The sequence below is a fragment of the Magallana gigas genome, chromosome 1 (genome assembly GCF_963853765.1).
Source record: "Magallana gigas chromosome 1, xbMagGiga1.1, whole genome shotgun sequence".
Taxonomy (NCBI): domain Eukaryota; kingdom Metazoa; phylum Mollusca; class Bivalvia; order Ostreida; family Ostreidae; genus Magallana; species Magallana gigas.
In genome coordinates this window covers 57,312,689-57,338,179 of record NC_088853.1, presented here as the reverse complement: position 1 = coordinate 57,338,179, position 25,491 = coordinate 57,312,689, and the positions used below count along the sequence as shown (strand labels likewise).

The following is a 25,491-nucleotide window of genomic DNA, read 5'->3' as shown; positions in this document are numbered from 1 at the left end:
GAATGTTTGAACTGTTGTATAAATTCTAAGTTCATGTCAAATACCTTCACAATATATGAGTATCCATTAAGTGACTAGATGACGAGGACCTAAAATGAAATTGTTGGCAGTCATTTCATGTATTCATTGTTTTACATTGATATATTCTTCTGGACAATATATACTTTCTTCTTCGTACTTCACCAAACAAGGGTATGTTTCCGATACCACGGATCTAGGTGTTTTCGCGGTTCACAAACTCGAAATTCAGTCTCTTGTAGAGTGTGCATTGCAGTGTGGAACGAAATTACTTTGTAATGCTTTTGACCTTTGTTTTCGTGACGGTTTGTACACTTGTCGATTTCGCAGTGGACAGGCAAACCTTTCTAATACCACTACACAATGTGAACTTTATGAAAATACAACTGTAAGTACAGTTTTTAACGAACTTTAAACCTTGTACATGTAGCATAGCGTTTTGATATAAAACGTAGCCGAATCCTGCTTCAATTTTTGACCAAGAAATTTTATTTCAGTGTAAAGTTACGAAATAAATTGTTTTTGATCATTTTCAGAATAGTCATTGACAGGTAGATTTCCATATTTTAAACAAAAAAAGATATCATAAGTTAAAATTGTGTCTACTCCCTATTTTGAAAAAAAAATTTACTCTAAAAATCTAAAATTCAATCATTTTCCCTTTATAATGGACGTTTAAATATAATGGTATTTGAATATACAAAGCTTTTAATGTGGAATAACACATTAGCACAAAATGGCTGACCGTTGATCGAAACGACATTTCGTTTTATTAAAAGGAGGTTATGGACTGAAACCTGTAACCTACTCCATAGTTGAGTGGATAAAGTGTCGGACTTGTAATCCGTACATCCCGAGTTTGAATCCCACAAGGGCATTTGTTGTTACTTTCTGGAATAATTATTTTAGATATTCATTTTTTATCCCCTAACTGCAAATTGTTCACTTATTTGACATTTGTACAGTTTATTTATCATTACATCTGTTATTATTAAAAAAAATTCATGTTAATTTGAGTGACTTTTTCCAGGTGCGTTATTCCACCCTAAAAGGTTTTACTTACAAGTTTGCCAAACCTTTTTCAAAGAAGGGGGGGGGGGGGGGGCAAGTGAAACGACATTTCTTGTAAATTTCTTTATAACTTTAAACAATTTTTTACCAAATACAGTATGTAACATTTTAGAAATTATAACGTGTGCTAAATTATAAATTAAACATTAGTTAATCTTTTCCAAATGACGATAAATAAGTGTATTTTTTACCTCCAGATATAAGACATTCAAATCATATTTTGTTTAAAGCAAATGTAAATATGCACATCATATTATTGTGTTAAAAGCAAGTGTAAATCTGCATGAAATAATCAAGTGTTTTCAACTTATTAAGATTTTATTTCTACTGTTTCAAAAAGGGAATTTCTATATTCAGTTAAACAAACACTCCTTGATTTTCATTGAATTGCTCGAAGGAAAGCAATAAAGTTCAATAGCACTTCCCTGAGCTTATTACAGAGCTCGGAAAAGGGTCTTATATTTATTTAAATTTTAGGGCAGTTTATCATACATGTATGTTGTATCTGAACTACAACTATACTCAGTGGTTAAAACTAAAATATGCCATAAGTGAGACATTCAAGGTTGCCTATCGAATTCTTTAACAATGAAAAGATACTCCATTTTAAATTGGATGCGTTTTCTGAGCTCTGTTGGACAGTGTTCGACTGAATCCATTCATAAATATGTCGTTCAAATTCAATACGTGATGTTGACGCACGAAAAAAATACCTTTTAATGGACTGCTCCTAATATATTTTTTAATAAAATTTCACAGCTACATTGTTTTAGCTTGTGTATTAAATACAAAGGTCTTTGCATTATTTACGATTAAATAAATATAAATCACTACCGCACTTGAGCTGTTATGTATATCTTATGGATGTGTAGCCCTCTCACAAAAAGGGAATAATCGCAGCTTAGATGATTTATTATAAAGATATCTATGGTTGTTTTTTCTGCCTTTTACAGTTGAAGAATATTCCACTAAATTGTATTTTTTTTGTACTTTTACTCGACTAATTTTTTCTTTAAACATTTTACCCATTTTACTCCTTTTCAATTTATCACATTTAGAAATCATTACATTTGATTTGTGTTATATTGTTTATTGTATGTATGTAATTTGTATTAGTATAGCAGTAAATCTCTTGAAATTAATCCGTTCGATTTCACTTGTTAAAAGCTTCTGCTTAAAGTTTATCCCTTAATATGGTCACCACATCATCAATGTATAATATTCTAGTTGTCATGAACTCATTTGTTCATGTTGTTATGTTCTTCTGTACATTATTATGTTTTTTGTTCTTATTTGCAGAACAAAAACTGCCACAATGGAGCACTCTTAGGAGCTCAAGGACCGTGTGAGATCAGTAAGTTGATGTGACAAGGTAACGGCATCATAATAAAACTATGTGTCTGTATTCTTTATTGTGAAGATATATTTTAACTCAATAAAAACTACGTGTCTGTATTTTATATGGTGAAAATATATCTTTACTCAATAATAAACTTTATTATACCTCAATATGATTATTCTATATAACGCAACATCTGATTGGTTATAGACAATCACGTGACCGGGCGACAAAACGTCGTGTCTCCCGGGGAAAAAATATCATGTCTCACCTTTTCGGAAATCTCGGGGTTTTTCATCCCAAAGGTAAGAAAAAGCCAATATGAGCATACGATGTTAACAAATATGATAAAATCAAAAATATTTAATCATTTATTTAAATTTTCTTTACGCTACAAAAATCAATTTTACTATTTTTGATTTGAATCTATAAAAACAAAGATAGAAAATCAGAAAAAAAACAAAAAATCACAACGTTTTTAATTTTGAGACGTCGAAAAACTATCCAAAATCGACGTTTGTTGTATAATCATTTGTTGTTCGGTATAATAAAACTTTTATTGCATGATGGTGAGGAAAATATGAAGATTTATTCCCCCAGAAAAATTATATTTCCCTCGGGCATAGCCCTCGGGGAATCTTATTTTTCTTGGGGGAATAAATCTTCATATTTTCCTCACCATCATGCAAAAAAATGTATATTGTGTCTGTATTTTATATGGTTGAAACTTATCTTAACTCATTACTAAACTGTCGTGTTTCCGACGACTTCATGGTTTTGAGGTTTTAGGTGTACTTATAGTTTATAGTTCACCTCTCTCTAATTTTGATATACCGCTTTTATTGAAACAATCTCGTGTTGATCAATTCAAAATCCTTTGAAAGTGAAAGGATTTTTCATTTATTGTACAAAAATAACTTGTCTGGAAAAAAATCCAGTTACAGTCTAAGAACATCATATTCTGTGTGTTGAAAAGCCAAAGGTGTGAGATATTACCCTGGTTCAGACATTTTATTTTTTGTCTATATGCAAATGGCTTAATTTTTTGATTTACCAGCCATACTTTTTTCAGGGTTTCCTTTTCTTTAAAACGAGACAAATTAAAATGGTTACAATAAATCTCCCTCAGTTTTTTGTTTTACCTTTTATACATTTCAAGATACTGATGAGTGCCAGAATGATCCATGTCTTAACGGAGCCACATGTACAAACACACCCGGCTCATTCAATTGTACATGTGACGCCGGATGGACCGGGATAATTTGTAATGAAGGTAAAAGACAATGGCATGCGTCAATTTTTATGTTTATTTTCATCAAATGCAAAATGAGCTTGTTTATAGTTGTGGAGGTTGTCAATGTTAAAATGTTACTTCCGTTAAAATTAGTATAAGTTATAACAGTAATTACACAGGAAAACGGCTTCAGTGCCTTGTTCTCAGTGTATTTTGTTTCGTCTTTTATTTGTTATACCTTGCCGGTTTATTGGTTGTCATATTATTTTTGTTCAACCCGCGTTTCTACCCGTCTTTTCGTCCAAGGCAACGTGTTCTGGTGTATGAAATACCTGAAAGCGTTTAAACATGAATAGAGCGAGCTCGGCCTTATATAGGGGGTGTGTAGCGATAAGCAAAAAATCCATAACTAATATGGCGGTAGTCGGAGAAAAAGGGAAGTAATGCGTATTGATGAAATTACGTCAGCTTTAAGAACGAGGACTATTACATGGATTTTTAGACTGAGTCACGTGACCCCGTCTATTGGTTTACTGTCAGCCGAAGTCTCAAACCGGAAGGCACGCTTAGAAAACATGAATTGAGTCTACGCGTAAGAAAATAGTGCAGAAAGTTTTCATGCATTTCAATAAATATGTATTATAAAACACGCATTAAATCTTTTTTAGTCCTCTGTGTATAAACAGAATTCTATTTAGAAAATAAACAAATAGTTTTATTGATCAAAATATTCTTGCTCGGGTTCATATGTGGAATGAAATACGTAACTTAATGCACAGCGCCGTTGACGATTCAGATGGTGTACGAGCTCATTAAAGCTGACATGAATTCATAAAAGCATTTGGTCGCCATATTAGTTTCGATCGCTCCTTTACTGCCACTGGGGTATATATACCGGTTGAGAAAGTTACGGTCGGTTGCTTTCCGATCGAGGCATTCACGTTGCACGGACTTCTAAATGCATGAACTACACATTGTAGTAATAAAGAATAAACTAGAGCAAAGCTCGTTGCAAAGCAACGAGTGGGTCTTCCGTTAATGTCGGAAGTAAGGCCGGAAGTTCCTGTAAGAAGCAGAGCCCTTAAACCAACAACAAGAGTAACTAAAATAAAAAGATGAAAAAATCGAATTATTCCTGGTACGACTTAACAAAATCCGAATGATTTTAAGTACGAACCAACAAAAACCTTTCTGATTTCAAGAACGACTTGACAAAAAAAAATCCGAATGTGTTCAAGCACGACTTAAACAATTATTTTTGGTACGAATTAATTTTACTTTGAACATAAAGCTTTTTTTAAAACCAAGGACGCGGAATCAAAATTTCCGGAAAAATCAATTTTTAAACCCCGATATCTCTGTAATGCATCGTTTGATTTTCAAACGGATTTCAGATTTGAATTCACCATGGCAAGTTCTATAAGACTGTAGATTGTCTTATTATTTTCAAAAAAATGAAAATTTTAAAAAATTGGAACTGCTTCCAGTTTTGAGCAAAATTGATGAACCAAATTTTAAACCCCCCAGTACATTATAGAATTGATACATCTATCATCAGTAAAAATTTCAAAGCGATATCTTTAAAGTTTACGGAGATTTCTTCCGGACAAAATCACTTTTTTAAAATTTAAAAATGGCCGCCAAATTTGAACGGAAGTGATGTAAATGCTGAAACTTTAACATCTTTGAGGAACGGTAACTTTACAAAAGCTCTGAAAATTTCATTGAAATCGGACGAAAAGTTTTTGAGATATAAAGCCGAGAAGGAGTCAGAAAAAAAATAAAAAATAAAATAATAACTAAAGCAAAGCTCGTTGCAAAGCAACGAGTGGGTCTTCCGTTAATGTCGGAAGTAAAGCTGGAAGTTCCTGTAAGAAGCAGAGCTCTTAAAGCAACAACAAGAGTAACTAAAATAAAAAGATGGAAAAAATCGAAATATTCCTTGTACGACTTAACAAAATACGAATGATTTTAAGAACGACTTAACAAAAACATTCCGATCTCAAGAACGACTTAACAAAAAAATCCGAATGTGTTTAAGTACGACTTAACAATTATTTTTGGTACGAGTTAATTTTACTTTGAACACTACGCTATTTTTTAAACCAAGGACGCGGAATGAAAATTTCCGGATAAATCAATTTTTAAACCCCGATATCTCTGTAATGCATCGTCCGATTTTAAAACAGTTTTCAGTGTTAGATTCAGCTTCATAAGCTCTATAAAACACATATTCATTTTTGATTTGATCAGAAAATTCATTTTTTCGAAAAATTTGTTTCACTTCCTATTTCGACCGGAAGTGACAGATTTTCATTTCCGGCCTTATTACAGAGGTAAATCGACCAAATCATTAGCATTGAAAATTTCAAGCCTCTATCTTAAAGCGTTTTTGAGAAACGCCGCGGACAAAATGACTTTTTGAAAATTTTAAAAATGACGTAACGTCAAAACGGAATTGACGTTGTCAAGAAAACTTTAACATCTTTGAGAGATAATAGTTTCACATTATCTCTGAAAGTTTCATTAAAATCGGTTGGAAACTTTTTTAGTTATAAAGTCGAAAAGGAGTCAGAAAAAAAAAGAAAAAGTATAATAATAATAACTAGAGCAAAGCTCGTTGCAAAGCAACGAGTGGGTCTTCCGTTAATGTCGGAAGTAAAGCTGGAAGTTCCTGTAAGAAGCAGAGCTCATAAACCGATAACAAGAGTAACTAAAATAAAAAGATGAAAAAAATCGAATATTCCTGGTACGACTTAACAAAATCCGAATGATTTTAAGTACGACTTAACAAAACCCTTCCTGATTTCAAGAACGACTTAACAAAAAAAATCCGAATGTGTTCAAGTACGACTTAACAATTATTTTTGGTACGAGTTAACTTTAATTCGAACATTACGCTATTTTTTAAACCAAGGACGCGGAAACAAAATTTCCGGAAAAATCAATTTTTAAGCCCCGATATCTCTGTAATGCATTGTCCGATTTTAAAACGGATTTCAGTGTTAGATTCAGCTTGATAAGCTCTATTAAACACATATTCATTTTTGATTTGATCAGAAAATTCATTTTTTCGAAAAATTTGTTTCACTTCCGATTTCGACCGGAAGTGACGGATTTTCATTTCCAGCCTTATTGCACATGTAAATTGCCAAATTCATAACCACAGAGAATTTCAAGACTCTATCTTAAAGCATTTTTGAGAAATGTCGCGGACAAAATGACTTTTTTTTAAGTTTAAAAATGACGTAACGTCAAAACGGAATTGACGTTGTTATGGAAACTTTAACATCTTTGAGGCATCATAATTGCACATAATCCTTGAAAGTTTCCTTCAAATAATTTGAAAACTTTTTGAGTTATGAAGCCGAAAAGGAGTCAGAAAAAAAAGAAAAAGAAAAAAAATAATAATAAAAAGAAACCGAAGAATAACAAGAGGGTCTTCCGTTGGAAACGGAAGACCCTAAAAAGAAACCGAAGAATAACAAGAGGGTCTTCCGTTGAAAACGGAAGACCCTAATAAAAAGAAACCGAAGAAAAACAAAAGGGTCTTCCGTTGGAAACGGAAGACCCTAATAAATATATTTATTCTTTGAAAGGATGTCCAAGGTATCCGTATTATTTTGCACAGACAGTGCTGCCTTACTTCGCATGCACATCGAACACGTGTGTCGTTCATACAAAGTGCATAACGTCTGCATCTTCTTGAAAACCCCGGCGACACTACATCCAACACAGTAGCTAAAACGCCCCCTTTCTAAAATCCATGCGATAATTGACATTGCTCGATCTGCCACAGTGTGTGGTTCGCGCATGTGCGATGTTATAACGTACACAGGAAAACGGTCTACAATTATCGAAGAATTTTCGAAATATCTTCGCCTGGATTTCAGTCTGTCTTGTTTCGTCGTTTATTGAATATATCTTGCCAGTGCAGTGGTTGTCATATTATTTTTGTTCAAAACGCGTTTTTACAAGTCTTTTCGTCCAAGGTAACGTGTTCGGGTGTATGAAATTTCTGAATGCGGTGAAGCATGAATAGTGCTCTAGGCCTTATATAGGGGGTGTGTAGCGATGACCAGAACAATAGAAATCGACAACTAATATGGCGGTAGTCGAAGCTAAAAGGGAAATAATGCGTATATATGAATTCATGTCAGCTTTAATCAATAGAAGATGTTGATGGTGGAATCGAAATTAAAGTTCCCAAACGCAATGTGCCATTTTTGAAAAGTTGTGAATTTTATTTTGACAATCTTTCACCATAATACTACCAAACTGCATGCTCAAGCCGAAGTTAAAATCGGGACAGGTTATACACAGATGTTTAACAAATTAAATAGGTGTTTCATTGGCTTCCAGTCTACTTGCGGTATGACTGCTGTTCGTCTCTAAAGGGATTTTGTACAAAGAAAATAAAAACAAATCTGAATTTGCCTTCTCGTTCGTTGGGTCTTTAGTTGATTAAACTGAATTCAAATTTTAAACAATGCATTGTAAGCAAAATCTATTATAGATTATACATTTTGGAAGACTTATACATCATATAATATATACAATCTTATCGATTGAAGAACCAAGTTAAATGTTAATGTTCATGTTTTCCGGTTTAGTTGGAATCAGGCTTGGGGTGAATTACACTGTAAAATAATGCATTACATTACCATTACTTCATGAATTAGGGCATTAAATTATCATTACCATTGCTTAATTTTCTTGAAGTAATACATTATCTTACCATTAGATGAGTAAAGTAATGCATTACCATTACTTTGTGAAAAGTCAATAAGTTTTAAAAAAGTAATTTAAAAACTAAATAAAGAGTTTTTCTAAATATTTCATAAATAAAACATGCATAAAATATTTACAGGTTCATGTTCATGTTCACTATCAGGTTCAAATTAAAAGACTTATACAATATTGCTGTTGCACTTGTAGTTCTCAAAGTAAGGTTGGTCCCGTAACATTTACACGCACTTGGCGGAGTTGAGAATCTCTGTTATTTATGTCTCTGATTTTCGGAGTATGATTTTTAATTAAAGGAACAGTTGTATCGTAATTCGTGTAGGTGATGCACGAGTTTACACAAAAAGTAGTAAATGGCGAACGGATTTATTTTTACCTATTAATTTTGCATGAATCGCAAATGAAGAAAATCGTGTCAGATAAGTCGGTCTTAAAAATCAAAATGGCGACCGTGACAAACCTTTTTGTTATCAAGTTCTTGGAATTTTATTGTAAAAAAAACATTTCTAACGTCAGCTGCCTGTATTTGTTATCGGTATACAAATGTTCACTTTGTTTGTTAATTCAGCAGTTTTAGAGTTTTCGGGGTTTTCATAAAACTTTTATTACGGATACCGTCCGACTTGTGGATTTTCCCTTGGATCAGAAAATTGAATAAATCTAATGATTAAAATTATCTACTTTGATATAGTTGTTAGATGATCCCGGTTTTTAGTAATTTTTAGACATTCTCCTTGGGGTCTTAATTTACATAATATACCGTTGTGTCAATTTTCTACAATTATGAAGACCGGTATAGAGTCAAATTTAGACAATGTACCAGACAAGGGCAAAAAAGCCGATTTAACATAGATTGTAACAAATAATTAAAACTCATACATTTTGGATGCATATTCGAGGAAATCCAGGACAATTACAAATTCAAAATTTCAAGACCCCGTCTTTCACTACTCTCAGTACTTTGATTATGTATTGATGTTGCTTTGTGGGGTGTCTTTTTTTTATTGTTTTTCTAGTGTATGTTATGGCTGAGATAAACAGCTAAAAATTATAATAAACTTTAAGATATCAATAAATGTCTGGACAACCCTTGTCACAACGGAGGAACATGCAGTAACAACGCTGGATCTTTCACGTGTACATGCACAGGTGGATTCACAGGGGCACTCTGTAATGAAGGTACATGTATATTTCTCTTCCTCTCTCTGTCAATAAAAATGTCTTGCTCTTCTGTTTCTGTCTTTCTTTCCGCCTCTTAATTTAAGTTGATGCTTATCAACTCTCTGATTGTTATTTCTGTGTATTTGTCTTCCTCTCTTATGTTTGTCATTACCTCTCTAAATCGATACCTATCTATACAGTTTTCTACTTGTAAACACTGTCATATTATTTCAACTTTATTTTTTCTATTTGAGTGAAGAAATACACTGTTCGTTGGAGCTTCTTTTTGTTTTATATAGTTTCATTATTATATCAATACAGGGATGTGTAACGTTTATATTCTTTTTAAAGAAGTGAGATCTAATTTTTAAATGTTTTACAAATTTATAAGCTTTAATTGACGCTGTTGTATTTGAAATTATATCTAATTTTCAAAGACTCATATTAAAGGAACTGTTGTAAAAACATCAAGGTATTTAAATTTTAGTTAACTTGAGTCACTTAGATTAATTATTGCAATTTGTATTTTACCGTCGTCGTCCGTGTTAATGCGACGCTCGTCGTGCGTTAACATTTGCCCATTAATTACCGCGTAATGAATAATTAGTTTGGCCGTTTCTTTTAAAATGTGACATGATGCATCATAAATTGTACATTTTATGACTTTTTGCTGAGATTGTCTATGGGCAGGACCAAATTTGCTAAATTTGAACATTTTTTTCTAATATTTTACTTTTTCACTGCGTATCTAAGAAAATTTAATTTAAAAAGTGAATTCATATTTCTACCAAAATTGTAAATTCTATGTATTAAAGGGTTTTATCTCTAGGTTGATGCAAAAATGCTAGTTTAGTATCGTTGCATATGTTAAAAAATATTTTTTTCACGTGCTGACACTGAGTAGAAACTGACTGTATATTAAAAAGACTATAAAGCTTTTTACTTAAACTATAACATTTTATGACCTTTGGGTATAGGGTTACTAATCCAGGACAGGGGCATATGGTGATATAGATATGGTGATATAGAATGATTTTATACATACATGTATTAAATGTTCAAAATATCGTTCTTTTTCTGCTGACACTAACTAGAAACTGACATTATATCAAGAAAGACTATACAGCAATCATAATAATTATAAACTTGATTATCCTCGGGATAGGGATTCTAATTCCGGGGCAGGGCTAATATGAAGATAAGGTTAATGTAAACAATGCTTATTTTTTTACATTACGTTTGCGTTAAATATACTTTATAATTAGAAATACCATAAAGCCCTTAACCTTAATTGTCAAAATCATTACCCTCTGTCAAATGGTTCTGAATGCGATGCCAAAATAATCTTTCAGTAAAATGTTAAATAAAATTAATAAATAATCGTTTTTACCTCTTCTGTCACTACATTGATAGATCCTTAGCCACAGTATCTTTTCATCTTAATGTTTTTTATTTTTCCTTCACACTTTATAACTGAATTTGAAATAAAAAGTATATATATATAAATGGTACATAAGCATTTTAGAAAGTGTTTGCAATTTTCTCAATTGATATAATGCCATCATATAAAACAAATAAAGACATAGTACATAAATGCATCGGCGGCTCGGATTCCTTTATCATTTTGTAGTAGATCTCCGATCTGGAACAACTGCCAATCATTTCGTTGAATAACTAATCGTATTATTAACACTAGAATACTAACAAAGTCAGTTTATATAAAAGGCAGATTTATGGCACAAATAAAAAAAATCTGGATAATTAAGGGTTTTCGAACAATGGTAAAATCAAAGACCGTTACAGTCCCTGAAACTTTCTCACTTGAACGGTGGATGAACAGTTAGCTCACTCTGAGCGAACGGTAAACGGAATTCAGTGAGCACTAATAACGGTGAACAACGAGCGAATGCAAAGTGCAAACGGAGCGCAAGGGAACGGTGGACGTTATGTTATTAACGCTTTGTGAAAGCAAGATGAACTATTTTTTCGGAGTGCCTCGTGGGTATCCTTATATTGAATCTCGTCGGTAATCAGGAAAACTATGAGTACAGTGCTGCTCATGTTACATCTTGTTGACAAAACAATCTTACCATATCCTATATCCTGTATCTTACATCTTATCCTGCAAATAATATCTATCCTACTTTATCTTATACCATGATACCATTTATGTTAAGGAATAAAATAGTTAAATAAAACCAAATTTAAGACAATAATAATTTAATCCACGAATATTCTTATTCATAATTTTGTCTATTTATATATGTATCGAATAATTCGTTGATTAAAATCTTCCGTTTTAAACGACTGAAGCTTTTAAATGAATCAATAAATATATATGTGTAGTAATTTATCGATGTATTGTGTAACTTAAAATTTTTACAGTAACTGTCTACATACATACGCCATTTTAAAACGTTCCTGCCTTTTTTTTTATCATTTATTCGCATCATATTTCTCAAAGATATATCACACTCTGGTTTTCACCGTCGTGATGTTTGGGGAATAGCTCAGCAGATTTGTGGCTACATGTATGTGAGGAACTCACGTTCACAATACCTGATTGAATCAAAATAAAATCCGTAAATTAAAATATAAACTGTCTTTATTCAATTGCCGCAAGATAGAAAGTGTGTTATAAAGAAAATGAATGAAATACACAAATTATAAAAGCATGTTATAAAATCAAAGAGATAACAAAAGTTCCGAAACACAATTAAAACAGATAAACAATAGACATAAAATGAAATCAAAACAATATCGAGCATAGCGCTTACCTAAAACATGATTCCTAAGTATGAACATTGCCGATTAATAATAAAATATCGAAAAATGTGATAAAATAATGACTTAAACTTGTTTTGTAAATTTAGCGGAAACATTTTCTATTTTCGTTTTTGTTTACTCTAACTTATTTATCTCCTCGCGCAGAAGAGTTCTATTTAGCAAGGCGCGGTAAAGTTTAAATAGACGAAAAGTTAAATCTTTAAGGAATGAATTTTAGAGCAAAAATTAATACACAATAAGCATAATTTAAAGTTTAGATTTAAAATATTACAAAGTTATTTAATTAAGGCGGACAATCATTAGCGAAAAGCATATTAACATTGAAGTAATGAAAGAAATTTTAAAACTATCTAATTATTTGGATTAAGGTGTCAAAAACTATTTCAAAAATATCCTTAATTTAAAAATAAGTAATAAAAACCTTAAATGAAATTCAGCTTAAATACATGTAATAAAAAGAATAAAACAGTAATTTTAAGCTTACCTGATTGAATCAAAATAAAATCCGTAAATTAAAAAAAACTGTCTTTATTTGATTGCCGCAAGATGGAAAGTGACTTTGTAAAAGTCACTTACCATTGCAGTCAATCCACGGACTTTAGTTTTGACCAATCAGGTAACTTGTTTTAAAAAGATTTACGCCAAATTTCGGCAAAATTTCTTTGATGCTTGACACTATAAGCTAAGCCAAAGAAGGTGTTACAACAATTACTCGTATTTCCGCGGAGAAAGCCTGTAACAAAGACAGGATTAACTCGAAGCCAAAACAAAGTAAATACGTTTTTATTTGAGGCCGAAATGAAATAAATAAGTTTATCTATCCTGAATTTCGAAGTGTCAAGCAAAAAGCGCAAAGGAATTTACCTCCATAGAAACCGAAATAAGAATGTTGTTCTTAGTATCTAACAGCTTGTCAAAATCTCTTCTGATTGAGAATGTCATCCTAAGTTTACAAAAGATGTGCGAATAAATTAGCTAACAAAAAGATGAAAGAAAAAATTAGTTTCTCCGAAAAATTCTTAAAGGAAATTGTGCGAAATAGTAGATATTATTTAAGTAAAATAAAATAAAATTTACTCATACATGAGGAAAATCCTAATTGAATATTAGAGTTAATCCAAAATATAAAATCAATCATATCATGAATTATAAATTCATGTTAATCATAACTGGAATGATAAAAAACATATTACGGTATTAATTCTTGAAGTCATAGAAAATAACAACTAAAAACGGACATTGCCTGCTCAGAAATGTGTACTTTAAATTAAATTCTACGGACTAAAATCTTCTTTAAAATGATGTTGTATGTCTAATGTAAGTTTCCACCTTTTCGCCCGTGCTCTTTTCTCATTTGCTATGACTAGCAAAGACCGATCCTATCATTTTGGAGTTCCGATTGAGAATAAATGGAAACGGACCAAACGATAAGTGAACGCACAGTGAGCGCAAAGTGAGCGCGAATGGAGCGGAGCGCTAGTGAACGCACGGTGAGCGCACTCTAAACGCACAAAAAATTGGGGAAGTAGAAAGTAATCAACAACACACTGTAATCAACAACACAGAAGACATTTCATTGTTTAAACACAAATCTTGTCAACACATGAATTTAATTACTCGGAATTACTTCAGAATAATTTGACCGTAACTTTGACCTCTACGAAGATCATTCGCTCTATAAATTATTTAAATCATTTAATCTAACACTTCAAACTATATATCAATTTTGTTCAATTGTTTCCTTAATTAACTGTCATGCATAAATTTTATTATAAGTACACATGTATTTAAACTGAACACATTTTATTATAACCCGGGCTTTGTTAAAATAATATGGAGGGTAATCGTGTTCAAAAATCCAGACATGTAATCTTGTAAATCCGAATATGCAATCGTGTTGGTGTGTGAACCTGAGTATGAATGTGTATAATTCTAATCGTGTAACCTATAAAACTCGGACATATACACATGTAAGATTTGACTCGGTTCCTTCGTAAGATGCACATTTCGCAGCTTAATTGTTTTCATTAGTTAATTAAACCTTTTACTCTGCACACATTTAATCCGTAGTTTCTGCATTTGAAACTTCATGCTTGGCAATAGCACATCAGACGTGATACAAGTTGAAAAATGTAAAGTCTACAGGTTTGTCGAATTTTGACATAACCGTACATGGCATTTGCCTTGCTGCGGGAAAAAGGCATGCCGTAATCGCCAGAATGGACGAAAAACATGATATTCAGCTAAACTTTTGCACTAAATTAATGAACGACAATTTTTCTATTGAAAATACCGGCATTATTTTGAGAAAATATTTGAGGTATAATTAAAACTGAACCAAACAAGAAGAGGTTCATGTATTTAAAATTCGTTTCGATATGACGAATGTGCTGATTTCTGTAATGTAATTATCATGGTACTGTACGATAAGGGTTAAAAAGAAATATTTAATATCTTATTTCTTAAAAAAAAATTGACATGTAGACTTGAATATTATATTTTGCTGTTTTTTAGGTCAATACGATGATTTAACTATCCGAGAAGTACAATATTCACCGAGCCCGAGTACGATATTCACCGAGCCGGAGGCAAGGTGAATATTGTACTTCTCAGGTAGCTAAATCATCGTGTTGATCGAAAAAAACGAGCATTAATTATGTTTTATATAGTTCATCGACGAATTGATATAGACATATATTAATTGAATGTCATCAAGCAAAGTTTTAGTTTAAAGCCAAAGCAGAACAAATTGAGAAATGTGATGTTTCATTTGGCTATCTTTTTTAGTCCAATGTAGAGAAAATGAAATGTTGTATTGACCTTCTTGGTTACGTGCAGGTGAAATAACGTTTTGTTTTTTCGATAAAGTTGGATATGAGCCAATCAGAAAGCTAGGAATTAATCAATTATATAACAAATGTTAATGTGTACTCCTTTCTAGAGATGAGACGGATCAATAGGTTTCATAAGGGGGTGAAATGTTTTGATCGGCATGGGGTGCGGAGACCGCCGTGAGGTCCCATGTAGTTCGATTGCTTCTACTGTGTTCTAAAAATTTTGAGAGAAAATTTTTAACTCGGTTTTCCGGTTATTAAAAAAGTGAAAACGGCGGGCGGGGGAGAGGCTGCCATAAAGGTTTCCTTATTGTATCGATAACTCCTCGTACAGGATAACTCCTCGTACAGGATAACTCCTCGTACAGGATAACTCCTCGTACAGTTTTTTAGACGGAAGCTGATTAACAGCCTCCGTATATTGTGATTGGCTTGCCCGTGACGTCAAATAATGAGGATTCCTTAAGCACCATCTAGCGGTGGACGAAATAATGAATATAAGATTCGATGAATAAACATGGTGTGCTTCTTTGTCTTTGTCGTATATCGTTCGCATATTATCAATTAATCTCCCGCGGAGACGTATCTCTCTTTACCCCCCCCCCCCCCCCCCCCCCCCCCCGGAAAGTGATTTGGGAAGTCAGTGTATTTTACAAGCTGATAGAATTGACAAAAAAATCTTTTATATGATGCAAACAATAGCCGTTATATGTATCATTAAAATAGCAAAATAAAGTACATATGTTTACTGTGTCCATAGTCTTAACGAACGAGAGAGAGAAAGAGAGAAAGAGTGAGAGAGAGAGAGAGAGTGGGTGAGTTCTGTTGAGAAAAAAGAAGTATACGAACTTTACTTCACAAACACATTATATCAATCTTTAGATCAAACAGTGTATAATACTTGTACTTCATTGTTAGGCATGCTTCCTTTCCCTTTACTTGAAATCAAAAATCACAAACAGTGTAGAATATAATTGGAAGGAATACGTGTTGCACCTCGCGTGTTGATTTGATTAACAGGGGTTAAACGTGGACTCGGACTGAAACTGCATGCTGGAATAAATCACATTATACTATATTCTTTTGTGGATACTAATTTTATAAATATATTATATTTTAGTATATTTCAAATGAACGTACGTAAAATTACGCCTTAAACGCTCTCTTTCTCTCTCTCATCACGATCATAATAAGAGAACATATAGATCGACGACACTCATTAATCAAGAAACCCCTTCTGTAAGATTAAAAAGGAGAGGGGGGGTGTTGTACAGTTAGACAAAGTAGTTTGCAATTTAGAGTTTATCTTTTGTCTTGAACAGGTGTGGAAACCTCTAGGCTATGGCGTTTTCTACCTTGGGTTTGCAAATCACTATACACAGGAAATAATATCGACTTAAATTTAATATACACAAGAAAAGAAATGTGTACATAAATAGTTTGCATTGTATTTTTTAAGTTCGATTGTATGCATTTAATAACATGTACAGTTTCCCATGTTGTTTTGTGATGCAAAAAGTAGTAATATAACAAGCGTATAAGGTTAAAATAAGAGAACAACACTAATTATTTTAACATTATCTATCTAACTCTGATGTCAACCTGAAAAATATCCTCGCGACCTTAAACTGCCATAATAATAAACCGCTTCGCAAATATTCCAACATGATAAGCAGTATGCGCGCTGTTTTTCCTTAAATAAAAAAATCATATAAATTTTTATTAGTTTAATTTCCCCCGAAATGCCTCCTCCGTCTATCAGTACTTTCAGTTCTTTGATTAAGATAGCAAGTTGTTCTTTTTAAACATATATCAGAGGTATGCAAATTGCTGGGATTATAAAAAAAATATCAGCTGTTTAACTTGGTCACTTTTGGCAAAAACGTTGCATATAAGGACCCAATTTTTCTGGATAGGTAGTTTGTATAAATTCAGTATGGACAAATGGATTATGGATACTGTTCACACAAAATTAAAACCCGGTTTGCTGTTACATTGACAGTTTTTCTTTTATTGTTTTTTTTTGTTTTTTTTTTCTGAATTAGTTAAAACTAAACGACTTGCAAAGACTTGGTAAATTTTCGCTGAAAACGTTATGTAACTATACATGTATTTATACTTTTTAAATATCAAAATGATTTTATTGTGCAAGTGAAAGATATATAATAAGAGAATCTAAAACTGTAAAAAAAAAAAAAAAAAAAAAAAGAGTCAGGGTTTTATAAAAGTTTTATATTAGTTAATTTCAGCTCAAAGCCAGAGTATACTACTACTAGCATGTTTACGTTTCTGTAATGATGATTTTGTTTTCTTCGGAAATTGGTATTCTAAAAGTATGGAACGGGGTTGGTCAGATGAATTAGAGCGTATATGAACTGGTAGAGTTTTAATTATAAGATATTTTAAAATATATACTGTTTTGACGATATTTTTCACAATTAAGTAGCTGCTTTATGGTAAACAGTTCATGTTCACAAGTGGCTGTAAAGTTGTATTATAATAGCTCTCCGGAAATTTTTTATCAAAAAACATCAATAAGTGAGTTTGTATCGAACTGACATTCAGAACGTCATACTCTTTTCCCGTAATAATTGCTTGAAAAAAATGCCAATATTCACCAGCAAAATACGCTTTTTCCCTATGTATTGCTAACAATGCAAAATGAATAATTTTTAAAAATAATTCATACACATTTTTAATATCACGACAGTTAACCTTTACTTTAGAATTTTTATTTATTTTTCAAAGAGGGGGTTTGCTTATTATTTCTCATAGTAATCAAAATTTAAAACCAATGTCTTTAAATATTTTGTTTTTCTTGTCGAGTACTTTGCAACTAAGTTATTTAATTGACTAGTTGGCCGACTCCGTGTAATTTTTCGAGGGAGAGGGGTCTTGTCCGAACTTTTTGGTAGCGATTAGAAGCTTTTGGAGATATTTTCTTAATTCAACCTAGCTCTAGACTTTAACAATTTGTTGCATGTTTCTATATCTATATACATGTATATTCAAACAAAGTCATTATATTTATTTTTTTCTAGTTCTTAGAAGATATCTGAAGCCGATCGAATTCTTTACTCGCATTTTTTTTTATACATTCTCTTGTCAAAATGTACACCAAGCTCATAATTTATTTTTCCGAAAAACCATACTTCCCAAGAAAGGATGTTATCCAGAGATAATACCAATTTTAGGCCTACGTAATATATAATTTATTTTATTTATTCTGTCCCCATTCCGGCGATAACAGCATGCCTTTACCTGCACCTAGCCTCCTATCGTTGACGTCACTGTTTCCAAATATGATCATGTCAATATTCGACAAACTTGTAGACTTTACATTTGTTGATTTGTAACATGTCAGCCATGCAATTTCGGAAAACTGATATACAAATGCAGAGACTACAGATGGATAGTGTGTATTATAGTGGCAGGTTACATGTAAATAACAGACAGCATTTTACAGCTACAATTAAGCATCTGTAGGAATCATTCGATTGAAGGCCTGCGCGGTCAACTCTAAAGTGTTTATTCCTGTGTTTAATAGGTGACATGATCAAAATTACACTCATTCATACTCAGGCTCACACACCAACATGATTGCATATTAGGATTAACAAGTTTACATATCTGGATATTTGAACACGATTACCCTCCATTAAAAAAACCCAGATTCATAAAGTTTTCACTCTAATGGCAGTAAATTGTAAAATAGATGTTGACATAGTTTTGATGCTAAATAATTTTGTATGTGTATTTTAATAATGTCTAAAATCATATTTAATATGAAGTCATTTATGAAAGACTTCATATTAAGTCTGTAGCTGAATATCTCCAAAGAAATGAAATGAAACAAAATTTTGCAGATCGGCTTCATTTTTGATTAACAAACTGTTTCTTCATTCCATATTTAAATTGTATTGTATTTTCGTTACGTAATCACTAGACATCGACATTTTTCTCTGTAAAATTGTCGATAGTTCTTCCGACCTTCGCATTAGGTAAATATGCCAAACAGTCGTCGTCGTACTATTCAATATATGGGCCCAATGTGACAATAAATTGCTTAGATATTACATTTACAGTTCAGTTTAATATCAACTGTCAAAGCTATTTCTCTATTGAAGTTAATGGTATCCTCATCTCTTTATCACGCAAATATTATTATTTATTGTAATTTCGTTGACAGTTCTGCCGAACATCGCATTAGGTAAACCTGCCAAACAATCATCAACACATCTTGACTATATCGCCGCGTATGCAGTGGATGGCAACAGAGGAACAAATGTTGCTGTAGACAAGTGTGCACACACAGATGATGGCGACAGAAATCCCTGGTGGAGTGTGGATCTGCAGGCTGTGTACTCCATCACATCTATCAGAATACTCAACAGAGGAGTAGATATAAACGGAGGTAAGTGTAAAAAGTAACAACATTGCAAATTATATCGAACTATAGAAAATCAAGAGAGCACTGAAGTTTTGATTTTGGTTTTTATGTTCATACCTTTGATCAACTTAATGAAATTAAAATGGTCACCCCCCCCCCCCCCCCCAAATAAAAAGAGAAAGCATGTTGATTTGTTCTTTTGTATTGTTTGCAAGAAGTAGTTGTAATTTGCTATTATTATTTTGCCGGAAACATTTTCATCATTGAATAATCTATTCTTTAATAAATACAGTGAATATATGCCCCCCCCCCCCCCCAGGGATTGAGGGTGTTAACGAAACTCTAATACCTTTGCACAGAATTCAACTATGCGTATGTTAGGCAACACCCAAAAAAATATTTGTCGGACCTAGCGCTGCTTATTAAACAAAATTGCATAATCAGTAGAATGTGAAATTTCTCGCGGTAGGAAAATTTTGTTCCGATTTCAATATTTTTGTCGTTTATCTGCGTTCGGAAATCACTAGTAATTGCGGAATCTTTAGCAGTAACAGAGTAAGCTTTCGTTGACCTGTACATAGGCTGTTTTTTAATCAGGTTTGGTGAAAACTACAAAAAACGACGATGTGTTTTACTACAAAACACTGCTATAAATATGACTTGCAATGTCTTATAAACTTTTTAAAACCCATTGAGTGGCATGTTCATCCAAATGAGGATGACATACATGAATGGGACAATATATCAGCTCAGTTTATAGAGTCAGAATATTCTGATAGGATTAAATGAGATTTTGGTTACGCTCGAAAATTATAACACTAAATGTAGTTTTTTATAATATGTTATAAGGAATTCGAGATTCCTTAGGCTCTAGCCACCTTTATTTTATACTGTACTATTGAATGTGGTGAATAAAACCACATACATGTGGGGGTTCAGTCAAAAACAGAGAAATAATTTTAAAGCGGTGATTAGTATGTAATAGTTTTTGTCTTTAAAATGACAATACATATGTACATGTACTTTAACAGTGATTTTTCTAAAAGTAACCACAGTTTTATGGTTATAATACTAATGATGCCTACAGGTAAAGTACTACTAATGTTAATCTCCTTCCTTCTGAAATAGTATGACAGGTCTGTGCATTTCTCACTTGGAATCATGGAAAACGTGTATCACATTGTTAAGATTTTTAAGCGAATTTTCATTGTCTAGCCTATAAATAAATGCACCTCTTAGCTGTACATTTAACTATATATAATTCAGTAACTGCATTTGAAAGGTTTGATACATGTACACGCAAACTCTTTAATTGTACTTAAAATACATAAGACTTAAAGTATGTATCTACAATGATTACCAATCCAATTAGTATTTACCTACATATAATAAAATCCTAATGTTTACCGACCTTCTAAAAATGGGGATATATCTCAGTGGGGAGAATGACTACTGTTATGACAAAGTTTTACATGTTTACATGAAAGGTATTGAACACATGTATATTCTGATAAAATGTAAAGTTAACTTCACTCTAATGTTCGATTTATACCTCTATTAAGTCGAACACATGATAATTTTTTTATTGCCATAATGTTAACTTTTATATTAATAATTGTTTGAAAAAATGCTACTAAGTAAATATATATGAATAAAAGAATGTTTTCAAAGTGTTATGGATTGATTTGTCATTATTAATATTTATATGAAAAAACATGCAATTTTCATGTGAATTTAGCATAATTTTATATAATTTTAACACAAAATATCTTATTGCATGTAAAACATGCTCCAAAAATCGCTTTAAAATTATACAACTTTCCTGCAAATATCAATATCATGCGAACATATTCGCATTAGAAACTTTTCATCGGATTTTCGCATGATTTTCTAACGAAAAGTAACACGCATGAAAATCGTGCGAGGCACTTTTTCCTGTGTAGGGGTATGCATCAATTAGAGGGTCAAACTTTAAGATAGGAATACAAAGATAATTTGTTCAAAAACCTTCTTATCAAACAACAATCGGCCATACATGCTGTTACTTGTGTAGAAGCATTCTCATGTTGTGCACATTTAACTTAGTTCAAATCATGGTACCGTGGTAGAGTTTTAGCCACAATGGGGGTCGAAATTTATATAGTTATGTATTTAAAGATATAAAACTTTAAAAAAAAACTCGTTGTTTAAAACCAGTCAGCCAGAAAAGACATAACGTGTATGAAAGCATCCTTGGTCAGATTATATTCAAGTTTGTTTAAGTCAAATAATTCCTCCTCTATGGACGGAGATTCTCTGTGAAATAAGTTTTAAATATTTGAAAAAGGATGTTTTATAGCCTTCGCCTTTACGAAGTCTTTACGAATTCAACATTCTGATAGGCATATAATGTCATACGTACACAGGTAGCACTTTAACTGTCAAAACTTTTTCCACAACCACCATAATTGTCCCATCCAAAACATTTTGAGGAATTTTCATTCTCCGGACATCATGTCTTGTCTCACTTTAAGGACTAAATTATGCATTTCTTAATTGTTTTTCGTGTTGCTAGTTGTCCGGGAATATAATTTTTATTTCGTGAACCAGTTCACTAAACATTACCTTCAAAGAATCAATTGTTGTGAGTACATGCATACTATTTGGAATAAGGGATTGTAGATTTTTGCGTGTCAAACTTGCTCTGATATTATCACGAGTTCGTCATCTTGACAGACATAACACCGCATACCATATATGTACGCTGTATTTTGACATTGCAAAGTTCGCTGTTTGACATTTTTTTCTAATTCATTTTTGCGGTTGAAATATTTCCGTTGTTCTAAAACTTCATTGCAAGCACAAATTATGATTGCAACGTTACAGAGTACATCTTATACTGTTCTAGCTGACCAATCTTGATAAGTGCTCATTTCAATTGATTTTGCCATTGAAATTTTAAGGTAACAATTGATCTAAGCTAAGGTATGAAATTACGTAGATTTTAAAATACATTAACAGGTACTTGTCAACAATTGACATTAGGCATGCCTAATTTTCTCTTGGGCAGTTATGTATTCTCTTTGGTTTTATAAATAATAATTTTAAGCATTAAAATAAACATCTAAATATTAAGATTTATCATACATGTGATGAGTAAATTAAACTTTTTTTGTAACTTGCCTAGTAAAATTGTGTACGGTATATACATGTATACTATTCATCTGTGCCTTATATCAGACATTAAGCAGATTTTATTACTTCACTTTAGATTAATTTTTTTATGGGGAAAATACCCATAACAATTTCTTAAGTAGATACTGGAAAAGCATATACACTTGCATTATTTTTGGGCATAATAACCTCATCTGATATATTTAGGAAAATGTGGGTGTTTTTCATATGCAATTTCATGTTATTAATTGTTGCATGGGGTTTATCGCAAAAACTGATGGGGTTTGCATGAAATTTCTTTGGTGGGGTATATTTTTCCAAACTAAAATCCCATGGGTTAGAACTTTTAAATTCAAATATCTGAAAAAAAGAAATAACTCGAAATATGTTTTTGGGTTTCCCATGAAATAATTTAGAATTTAGAAGATTCCATCGTTTGATACTAGTAAACTTTGGTCGATAGTATGTTTGCATCGTATGTCCATTCGGAAGATGTCCGTTCCAATGTTAAACATAAAAACGGAGAACTAAGAACGCGGGATGGCTAATAAAGGAAATTGTAGTTCGAGTTTATTATGCATCGGAGAACTATAGCTCCTGGTTTGGTACAGGGGTTGTATCATTTTTTTTCAATGATGCATTTTTCTTTATTTTGCATGCTGCAGTTTTTATTGGGTTATACATTTAAAAAAAACTAAACCATTTAAACTGTTAAAATGTTACTGTCAAAGATTCTTAACAGAATAAGTTATGAAAACGAAATGTCTGACTGTACACAAGATGTCGTTACAGATAAGGGATCCGATGGCGTGTTCGGTTAGACTTGCGTATAGAACACATAGAATTAATACCTGAAATGATAAAAAAGTGTTAAATAACTTTATAACAGTTGATAACTGTCTAGACTTTAGGAGTGAAATGCAAGTTATATCACATTTTTTTTATTATATTACCCTGTAATGGTTTCTGTTGCTTTTAAAATCATTATCGCAATAAGTAAAAGTCTTCAGAACACAACCATATCATTACAAAAGCAAGCACGCCATTCACAAAGCTTGCAGCTGTATTTTTTAAACAAACCTGTACTGTTTAAAACGAATACTGACCCGATCCGTGCAACTGGTATAGTAGCATGTTGTTGTGTTCTGTACATATCTTAAATGACCATAATTTTACTTTTTTTTAGATTGGTCATACCGACTGCGGAATGTTACCGTCACTGTTGGTCTGACAGGATCAAATGTGAACACTCCCTGTGGTTTCTTTGCTGGTCCCGGTACTGCGTCACAGCTGGTCGTCATCGATTGTCCGACATTACCACAGGGGAGATACGTAAAGATCTCCAAGATAACTGAGTATCTCACTCTTTGTGAAGTTGACGTGTTTGGCGTCCCCGTCTAATCATCAAATTAATTGGTGTCATAGATGAAAAGTTACCGTATAAAAATACATGCATTTGTTTGATTATCCCGGATAATTTATTGTGTATCTTTTTTTATTCAGCTGTACAAGTCTTACTCATGCCTTCAGTCAGTTCAAGCATACATGTATCTTTTACAACATATACCACAGCATACAATGTGACATAGCACTGTAATCTTATACCACTGCTTGCTTTGGAATCCGATACCGTAACATATAATCTCCTGATTGCCATTCATAACATAGCATACAGCATGATTTAACTCTCTTTTAAATGATTTTATTTTATTATTTAAAAGGTTTATTATTACAGATCAGTGGTACACTTAAGCTTCTTATCAGTTTAGTTCAAATGTTCTGAACTCTTCTGTACACTGCGAGTTTTTAGTCAGATTTCATTGCATACCATTGTATCATTAAGCCTTTTATTCCAAATATTCACAGCAGAATTATAAAAGACATGCATGAAATGATTATTTACATGTATTTGTTAGAGTCTGTCCCAAGATACTTCAGCAGCACATTTGGCCGATTTTTCTTTTCTTTTTTTATAAAAATACACATACATGTGAAATAAGTGCAGTTGAAATAATTGAAAGGGATAATTTCCAAGATTATTTTATTGACACATTATCATCTTTCATTTGGAAAAATACACAGGAGCGAAAACAGATTCCTTTAGAATTTTAATGAGGAATGTTTACATTTTTTCTCCATTCGGAATACATCGCGTAATTTTTCAACGTAATCATCAGGGCTCGCTGCAATACAAAATCCCCGTAGACATCACATTTTTGGCATTGTATTGGAACCTGATAAGCTAACAGGGGCGTTTCGACAGTGAAATCTTGGAACCCTGAGGTATTTATAAATATCAAAAAATTAAGCAAAATGTGAACCCAGGATATCTTTGGACAGAGTATAGTTATGTTGCGTGATGACTCTATCTTATTATCTCATTTATACCACGTACACTGTATATATTGACTGTGAATCTATCATGTACCTTTATATATATCAACATTTACAAAATTCATTCGAATCAATTCCTGTTTGTTTTTGTTATGTGTTAGCAATGTTGTGTCAATAAAAACAACTGCGGTTTTTTTTCGTTTTCTTTAAAATAGGACAGTGGAGACGACATGGTAATCATTTACCCAGAAAAGAGATTCTAATATAACTTTTGGATCGTGTCCTTAGATTAAAATTCTATAATGACGCGTTGAAGCGGATGACAAAACGAATCCTGTTGAACAAATCTTCAGCCAAATGTATATCATTTCCAATGATACAGAATCGATAATACAAATACGTGTAAATTTTCATTGAAAATTTG

The 25,491-nt window shown here is 32.3% G+C and overlaps 1 protein-coding gene across 1 annotated transcript; it reads left to right on the top strand.

Moving 5' to 3' along the window:
* Positions 1-25,259, top strand: LOC105343980 (neurogenic locus notch homolog protein 2-like). Its single transcript, XM_066075408.1, has 6 exons — positions 1-406; positions 2,389-2,443; positions 3,588-3,701; positions 9,474-9,587; positions 19,380-19,604; positions 23,920-25,259. The coding sequence occupies exons 1-6, from the start codon at positions 95-97 to the stop codon at positions 24,132-24,134; spliced, it is 1,035 nt and encodes a 344-aa protein (XP_065931480.1). The 5' UTR covers positions 1-94; the 3' UTR covers positions 24,135-25,259.
* The last annotated feature ends 232 nt before the right edge of the window (positions 25,260-25,491 follow it).